General features: G+C 36.5%; 2 protein-coding genes across 2 annotated transcripts; both read right to left on the bottom strand.

Annotated features, from left to right (window-relative positions):
* Positions 1–3,196: 3,196 nt before the first annotated feature.
* CBG16869 lies at positions 3,197–4,384 on the bottom strand (the record flags this gene model as incomplete). Its single annotated transcript, XM_002645115.1, has 2 exons — positions 3,197–3,344; positions 4,254–4,384. The coding sequence occupies 2 exons, from the start codon at positions 4,382–4,384 to the stop codon at positions 3,197–3,199; spliced, it is 279 nt and encodes a 92-aa protein (XP_002645161.1).
* Positions 4,385–6,501: 2,117 nt separating this feature from the next.
* Positions 6,502–8,646, bottom strand: CBG16868 (the record flags this gene model as incomplete). Its single annotated transcript, XM_002645114.1, has 3 exons — positions 6,502–6,578; positions 7,109–7,493; positions 8,596–8,646. 3 exons carry the CDS (start codon positions 8,644–8,646, stop codon positions 6,502–6,504), a joined length of 513 nt encoding a protein of 170 aa, XP_002645160.1.
* Between the last annotated feature and the right edge of the window lie 976 nt (positions 8,647–9,622).

Here is a 9,622-nt window from a genome sequence, read left to right as displayed (position 1 = left end):
AAAGAAAGCATGGTGACGAATACATGCAAAAAAGAAACATTTTCTTTCAGGTTGGTCGAAAAACGTCAGGAAAAAAGGATTAAATATGGTGTGCGAGTAGTAAGAAGTATCATATAATTTTCGTTAGAGTTTGGTCGGTTTCTAATGTCAATTTGATAGATATATTTCTGGTTCACATGAATGCAACAAATCACTATTTGAACTTCAAGATTGGGGATCAGTCATGGTCCAGGGAATTCGTGGGCTACCGAAAATTCAAATCAACGAAAAAAATCAGTCTAATCCAATGAGAGATGTGCTAGGTGTTTCGAAAAGCGTACGTAAATTTAAGAAAAATTAGTTTAATAGTTGAATATTACAAATTTTCCTGAACACATACAGTACCTGTCAAAGAGACGTACAAAACACATTATTCTGTTGATTTTCGGCTATTTTGGCCATTTACAGGAGTCTGGAGCTCGACTGTCAAAATTCCAATCACTTCGAAATATTGGAAGTTTGTGAAACAAACCTAGATTAACAACTTTGCATTTACAGAATTTTTTTTTAGTTCTAGAAGTCAGCAAATCGCTAAAAAACTTGGACATTTAAAAAATTCTGTCAATTTTGAGTTTTCAATATACCGTAAACACTCTAATAGGTATCTCATTTCCTGTGAAAGATATCAAAAATAATGTATTGAGAAAATACTGTTATTCTTATTATGAACATTCTGTCAGTTGACTACTTTTTCGTATCTTATGCAAAAAATGAGACATATGGGCTCAAAGTTTACGGTTTGAGTGGCTTTTTATTAGGGTTCAAGGTATGTCTGTTTTACACCCTCCAGAATTCCAAAATGAACGAATACTTGACAGCCAAGCCCCAGACCCATGAAAATGGTAAAATTAGCAGAAACCAACTGATAAATACGTTTGTGTCTATCTTACGGTAGGTTTGGATGCGTTCGAAAAATAGGAAAAAGCATACTTGTAACGGGTCGGGCCGGGCTTTTTCCGGAATTTCGGAGGCCCGGCCCGGCGGGCCCGTCATTTCACTAGTTTCGAAATTTTCAAAAAACACATAAGGAGAACCCTTATGTGATTTTTTTCGACCAAAAAATTTTTTTTTCGAGTTTTTCGATCTTTTTTGATCAGACAGACAAACAATCCGAAATACGAAAAAAAAATGGAAAAAATTATATTGAGAGCTCAAAATTTGGCTCAAAAATACAGAATTTTTGACACCGGGCCTTCCGGGCCAGGCCCGGGCCTTGAAAATTTTCTCAGGCCCGGGCCCGGGCCCGGAATTTTACAAGTATGGGAAAGAGTTATTTAAAAATCCAATTCCTTAATTTTCATACAACGTATCAAACAAAACTAAACTGTCACCAGTTTAAAAACAAAACTAAATCAGATATTACTGTTTTCAAAAAATGTTTACCTCAAAGTCCTCTTCAATTAATTTGACAATAGGCAAACTTCTAAGAGGAATCAAAGAGACATACCGGTTTTCTAAAATTCAAATGTATCGAATCAATTGTCGGAAATGGCTGCAGTCACAAGGTGTCATCAATTGGAGAGAGGGAGACAAACAAAACAACAATAACATTGAAGAATAATTTATAACCTTGACGATTTATGGATCGATAGGTTCTTAGGAAGTGGGCCTACACAGAATTCGAATTTCAAACCAAAAATCAGAAAATATTCAAAAACAGTCAGACAGAGCAATGATTGTTGTGCATCACGGGGCTGGCATACAATAATAAAAGCGAACGAACAAACCACCTGGCCGTGATTAATCACTCTCTGCCTCTCTCTCTCTCTCCCTCTCTCTCCCAATACCCTTTTTTGACCTTCTAGAAGGAGTTTTTCGCAATGACGTCATGCGAACGCGGAAAGAATGAAAAGGATGGAGGACGAGATTAATAAATAATTACCATCCTCGGGAATAGGCAATTAGATTGAAAATACAAGGCTCATTTTTGAATCGAAATACAGTAACGGATTGTTGTTGCAAAAACAAAAAACATTAGATGGAGAGAAAAAGCTGAATTGAACAACAATGATATCAAACAGAAAATGAGGAAACGCTAACAAAAGAGTGGTTGGTGGGCAAAGAGCCGAGCACGAACAAATAAAGGTGTTCGTAAGAAAACACAATGAGAGAAGAATGATAGAGAGAAAAAAGAGCTAGAGGAGAATGAGAGTGGAGAATTTCAGCTGACATTGAGGAGGGACTGTCGCTTGATTCTAATCAAATTATTTAGTGGATTACTGACTGCCCTTGTCTTTCTTCAGCGACTCTGCAGTGGAAAATCCAATCTGATTGACATGTTTTCTCCAATTCGAAAGGTCGAAAACAACACGAAAATCGCATGTGATGGCAGTTGGGAGAATTCAAATTGCGGGAATGCAGTTCTCAGCTGACGCTCAACGATCAAGGGCACTTCACCGATTGGCGCGTGGGGTTTAATGCAGTTTTTGAATTCAAAATTCAATAGAATTTTTAAAATTCAATATTTTTGAAATATTTTGAAAAAATTTCACTGAAAAGGCCTGAAAATTTTGCTGTTTCTAATTATCTGTTTTCAAATCATCAAAAAATCAGGTTTTTTTTTCATTTTCACCTTTTCAATAAAAATTTGCTTTCAAATTTTATGATGGTTTCAATTGCATCTAAATTTATCCAAGAATATATTGATAAATGATTCTAAGCTTTGATTTAATATTTTTAATGCTTTTTCAATTTTCAGACAATCAATAACTTTTACGAAACACTCTCAAACTAATAGTTTTGAAATTTTTGAAAGATTCATTTGAGTCTTTGGAAAAATTACAATTAAAAGGACCAAAATGACAATTACTATTTTAAGAAAATTACGGGGAACATGGAATGAATGTTGCTGGAAAATTTAATCAAAAATTGCTTAAGGAAAAAAAGTTGCAAAGTAGAAAAACCAGTCAGTATGTCCAAGAAGAATAAGAATGAACATATAGAAGATCATTAAAGTCCACAAAAACGTGGCAAGTGTGTGCAAAGCGTCAGTTTTCGGACAAGGGTTTGGGAAGAATAGATATTAAAGTAAAAATGAAAAAGGAGGAACGTGAAATCATAGGTTACAAAAGTTCAGCTATGAGACGATTGAGATTGCGGACAGGTGTATGAAACTTTGAAGAAACATAACTAGGGAATTCTCCGATCTACGCATCTACTACAATGTCGACTTTCCATCCGCCGCTTTTGGAGAAGTAGTTCCGTTGACATATGCATCCATTTTGGCAGCGAACCGTTTGTTGTTGTGCCACTGGTTCATAACACGTTGACGGGCTTCATCCTTCAGGTGCTTGGAGATTGCCTCTCTGAAGTAAAAATTCGTATTGGAGTACAAATTTAGTAGAGTCTCAATGTTATTTTTCGGGTTTTGGGAAATAGTCATGAATTTTCGAAACAGAATTTTAATTACCGTAAACAGACTAATACCACACCGCTTTACTTTCAACGTTGACCCAATTTACCTCGGTTTCTGCGAAAGATATCAGAAAATAGTCAACTGACAAAATGTGTTTGATATTATGGTAGACATTTTATTGCTTGACCACTTTTTCATATCTCTCACAGAAAACGAGATATATAAGTTTGAAGCTTACGACTTGGCGAGCATTCTATTAGAGCTTTGAAGTTCTATTGGAGTCTATTGGATTTTTTCTATTTTTTTAAAGATTTGGTATTTTTTCTGGAACTCGAAATACCGTGACATATCAATTAACATTTTTAAAAAGTGCTTAAAAACATTTTCTTCAATAAGTATATTTTATAAAGTTAGCCAGATTGTGGTCTTTCAGGCGTTCAGTCGAATTTGAGGTAAATTTTTAATGTCTTCTCAATCATTCTTGTTTAGGGATTTGAAAACTATGAAAGTTAACGTTTTTCTGAAAAACTCATCATCCAACTTCATATAATTTTCAATTAGAAACCGTCTTTCTATTGTATAAAGCTTTGACTGTTTGTTAATTGGAAAGAATAGTCTCATTATTTTAGTTTGCTTTTTCATACATTATTGCTACCGATTTTTCAGAAATTCTCAATTAATTCAGATGTTCACGATTAAAATATATCGATTTTTTCTCTCTTTTTTTTCTCTCTCAAAGCATATTTTTATTTTAAATACATCTAAGTCAATTCAAATTTCTGTGAGCAACACTTTTTCAACAATTTTTTTTTAATATTAAAACATTTTCGGTCAAAATAATTTCACTTCACAGGCTTACCTCGATGGTGACGCTCTTGGAGTCTTTGGCTCAGCAGCTTTTCTTTTCAGCCATTCACGGAATGCAGCTTCCGCATTATCTCTCTTTTCTTTGTCATCATCCTCAAATTCCTTCACTCGTGGACGGTTCATGCTCTAAAAAAATGGAAGTTTAGTATAACCAACTCCTAGGAGCAAAAATATTATATACAGAAAAATAAAAAGGAGACAGATAGTTTTCTGTTGACTATGAGTGAGACACACTTTGTAGATTGAGCTAGCAAAAAGCTCGGGCAGAGGAGGAACATCAAACAGTTGACTGTTTCAACAGAAGTTTTCCATTTTTCTTTTTTTTTTCTTCCGCATTTTTTGGGAGACATTTTCAACAATATAACAGATAGTCAGAACATTCTTTGCAACTATTTTACAGTAGTGTATAGTAGGAGGAAAAAGAAGAAGAATGAACAATACCGATGTGATTATCACACTGCATTTTGTATGCAACTAATTGTTTGACTGATTAGAAGTAGAAAAGTGCAATAAATTTCCACGTTGATAAAATAGATATATAGTTTTGATCTGAATTCTCCGATAAATGAAACAATTCTGAATGAACCCTTTGATTCGTTCTCGATTGAATACAAAAGTGAGATAAATCGGCAATAGAAAGATGAGCCAATATGAGCAAATGTGGCAAGAAGCATCAAACATAAAATCCCAAGGGAGAACATGCACATTATAATTGTGAGAGGATTTGCGAAAGGCTTTGGGGGAAAAGTTGGCTTTCAACGATTTCGAAGAAAAAGTGAGAAGAAAAAAAGCGGGAGAAGGAAAAAAAATCGAAAAAGTTTACAAAATGTTACACATTCCTTATGCCACCACTAGAAACTGAATGCAACAATAGTCGTTCGCTTTTTTGTAAAATAGTAAACTTGCTTCAAATAGTACAAAACAATTTGAGGTGACTATCCGATAATGATCACTCCCTCACTTTCCGCCTGAATATGGGGTACCTCTCCACGCAAAACCTGATATTCATTGATTTTTCAGTGCGAGTCAACCGCAAAATGCAGAACCAGAATATTTATGAATGAATATTATTCAGTGGTAGAAGAAGAAGAAGAAAAAGAAGAAGAAGAAGAGGGGTCTAGAGGGCATAAGAGAAATAGAGGCAGAATTGAATCGAAAATTAGCAAAGAGAAGAGAGCGAATAAGCGACTAGGTTTCGTTGGGCTCCCATTGTTCATGTTCAACACACGAATTTGAATAAATCATAAGAGAAACAACAGAGGAAGACCTACCTGATGAGAGGAACCAAAAATGAAAAATAGAACGGAAGAGAGGAAGGAATACGTCTTTTTGAAAGAAAATTATAGGTCTATTCTTGCAAAATGGGATTTTGAAACGAAAATTTTTCATTCTTCACATCATGCAGTTTTTGGTCCAGAAATTACGGCAAATAAATCGGCGGGTACAAAAGTTTTGGGGTCATCGGGGTACAAAGCAAATTAATTTTACAAAATCATCAATTCAAGTCTTCGTACCCCTAAATCACTTTGTATTGTACCCAAAAATGACTGTACTATCCGAGTTATGTGCCAGCAAATGCATTTAAGAATAATATTTTTTGAATAATATAAAAAAAGTTTTCAAAAAATCTTCACACTGAACAAGCTATTGCAACGGTAAAATAGTTCTCGTTTTCAGAAAATGTTACACTTTTTTTTAAAAAACGCAATTTAATGTTCTTTCAGATAGCCCAAAAAAGTTCTGGGTATTCGCTAATTAACGAATGACCTCGATTAGACGAAATAATGAGACTTGGTCAAAAATCAAATTCTCAACGTATTAGTCATTTTATTTCCGCAAAGACGAACTGACACACCCCAATTCTATAAACTTCTAAAAAAACTTCAAAACTCTGTTTGTTGAAATTTTGAAATGTGTGGAGAAAGAGAAACGCAAAAGAAGTGCACGCTTCACACCTCTATGAACCTCTTTCCCCGCATTTATGACTTGACAAAGACGACGTTCGTCTCTTTTCTGGTCGTTTGGGTCGTCGTCTCTACCTTCCGCACCTTTCATATTCCCGAATTGGTTAGTGGAAGGTTTGTGTGCAGAACAGCGTGCCCAAAAGGGCACTCGGATTCAGATTCAGTTTTCTCTCCTAAGCTAATGGAAAATGAAGAAATGACGGAGGTGCGTCTTAAGAAATCTTCAATAATGTGCAGAACAAGAAGCTCTGAGAGCAAAAAAATCTGAATTGGTACTTACAGTACTTGCCATAAATATATGAAAAACGCGTTTTTCAGTTCATTTTGATCATTTTCAGGTGACTGGAGGTCGGCTGTAAAATGTCCGATCACTAGGAAATTTTTGGAAGGTGTAAAATAGACGTAGATTAAGAAATTCGATTCAATTTTTTGAAATTTCCTAGTTTTTCAGCAATCCACCGATTTTTAAAAGAGCCTGTATTTTTTTGTAGCGAGCTGTCCTCCAGAAATCGGAAAGTAGCAAAGAAACTAGGAATTTTCAAAAATTCTACAATGCAAAAGTTTTAATCTAAGTCTGTTGTAAACTCTTCAAAATTTTCAAAGTGATCAGCCGAATCCTTAAAATTGGTCAAAATCAACTGACAAATTCAGAATTCTCCAATTTTAATTCCTAACTGGAGAAAGAGCAATGAAGGTTCAAAAATTCCAAGTTCATGGTACTATGTTCATGGTAAATGCCCAATAAATCGATTTCACAAAAATTGAAAAATTGAAATCTGATTCCTCTAATAATTTTCTACTCCAGTCGCCTTCAGAAAACCGGAAACCGAGTACTACTGAAACGACCTCGCTACTGTAGGAAAATGAAAAAAAACACACACACATCGAAAAAAGGACGAAATATGTATGCAATTGTTTTGTGTGGTTTGTAAGAAGTAAGAGTAACTCAAGAAAAAAACCGCGTGAATCGGAAGTCGCGCAACGAAAAAAAAAGGAAAGAGGGGCCTCCCGGAATAAGACAGATAGCCCTGACTTGCCTTGCTTCTTGGCGAGCGAGCAGATTGTGTGAGATGGTGGACCTCCATATCCGCCTGCTGTTCCCGGCTCCACGAGTTGCTCCGAGGTGTCGCACCACCGTTTGCCACCGACTGTAGAAGCTCGTCGAGTTTTGAGCGGCGAGCCACGTGCTGGCTAGTTGCAGTTTGAATCTCAACTGTCTCATCCGCCATTCTCTTAACGATTGCGTGCGTTGGAAGAAGATAGAGCCGCTGGAAAAACAAAAATATTGTTGCAAAAAAAGGAAGATAGAAAAAGAGAGAGGGAGAGAGTTGTGAAGAGCAAAAATAGACAAAAGGGGCAATGGAGTTGAACTTGTGTGTATGTCTGTCAAGCGAATCATGCAATTTGCGGAAACCCCAGTGCCCACTTATGTGCTTCTGTGCTTTCTCACATTGTCTTTGATGCCGAGCCCCTTGTCAAGTGAAGCGAAAAACGCTTAAAAGCAACAAAGAAGTAAGGTTCGAGAAATGCACAGGAGACGCGGAATTTAGTGAAACAGATCTGAGCGAAATGTTTAATTAGGGAGCCGGCTGAGACCCAAACTAGTCTACACATCAAATGACATTGCCTAAATGGACGAAAAAAGAGGAAGAGCGGAAAGAAAATGGGATGGAGTGCTTCAAGCATCGATTTCACATCACTATATAGACAAAATGTCATTGGGGAATTCAGGAATTCACACTGAGAAGAGAAGTTCTCCAGTCCAAACGTTCTTTTTTTCACAGAGAGAGAGACAAAAAAGGGTAGACGAAAGAAGGAGAAAGGAATTTTTCTCCTAGACTCATGGAGCCATCAAACCAAGGGACACCCATCAATCAGTTAGAAGATTATGCAAATATAAAAAGATTGATTAGAAAATGGTGGTGTCAACGGGTTGATGAACGATTTAGAATAGATTGAATGGAGAAAAATGTAAGTGTTGGGGGGATTAGACTTTGATGCTACGAGTTAGTTCAAGTTCAACAGGTTTTGGACATTGGAAGTTTGATGTTTCAATTTTTTTTTTGAAAGTTGAGAAAAAAAACGAAGGAGAAAATCATATGGAAACTTGGTTACTTACGGCATCTTGGTGGCACTAATTTGGAAATTAATCAGCTTATTTGCCACGCCTCCTGTGCGATTTAACCAATTAATTTTACTGTCTGTCACTGCGCTCCTCACGTTTGATATATCTTTCTCAAACGGTTGAGTCGAATTATATTTAGTTTTCAAGCTTTTCAAAAATGTGGTAACAAACATACAAAACGAGAGAGAAAGAAAGAAAAAAAGACACAACTTCACATATTTGTGATAAGAATGATCATCCCTAACCGCTTTGATGGAACGTCCCCACGCCGTCAACTTTGAGCCCCTATATCTCATTTTCTGTGTAAGATAACAAAAAAGGTTCAACTAACAAAATGTTTCTAACATTATGATAATCATTTAATTTGTTCACCACTTTTTGATATCATTCATACGAAATGAGATAAATTCACTCGAAGTTGAAAGGTAGGAGTGACGAAATATTAGAGTGCTTACGGTATATTATGTTTAATGTACTTCTAAAACAGGTGAAAACCTACAACACATTTCCGAAAGTACAAAAAGTTTCCAAGACAAAGAAAACATACTGACATCCGGTCAAAATAAAAAATTTATGAGCTGTACGGAACAACTCTTTTGATGTCAACAAAAAACATGGGGGACCATAAACGCCTATTCGTTGTTCAGACAAAACATCTGATGAGTTTGAGAACACTCAAATAAATTTTGAGACGACACAATCGTCTGTTCTCTTTGACATATGGTTATGCAAATGAGAAAATGGTCGTGCGGAAGCTGCCAAGCCGGAAAATGATGATGATGGTCCGTGAAGAAACACGAGCCTCCAGCTCCACCAGTTTTATGACGAGAACCAATGGGGCTAAATAGAAATACATGGTGTCCTCCGCAACAGCTGCCCCCGGCACCCATTTGCCGCCCCAAGAAGGCCACCCAGGATCTTCTTAGTACGAAATTATCGCAAGGAATGGATAGATGTGGAAGGGAACCGCCGGAGCTATACAACAGATATGGAGACGAGCTGGAAGAAAAGAAAGGGCATGGCGTCGACAAAGCATTGTGAAGCAGCAGTAGAAGACGGGGCGAGCACCAAAATTAGAATGGATAGGGTTAACTCGTAAGAGATGACACAGTAGGGGGAAAAGAAGAGATGGAGACGTCTTTTTGTTAGCTGGGGCTGCCCTTTTTATGTGTTCGTTTTTACTGCTTTCGCGGAAATTGGGTCAACCACACTATGCAGATGGAACTATAAATCAGAAAAAGCATTGAAGGAAGTTGACCATTTTCGTATGAG

The sequence above is a fragment of the Caenorhabditis briggsae genome (genome assembly GCF_000004555.2).
Source record: "Caenorhabditis briggsae complete genome, chrX, whole genome shotgun sequence".
Lineage (NCBI taxonomy): Eukaryota > Metazoa > Nematoda > Chromadorea > Rhabditida > Rhabditidae > Caenorhabditis > Caenorhabditis briggsae.
This window is presented reverse-complemented; position numbering and strand designations above follow the sequence as displayed.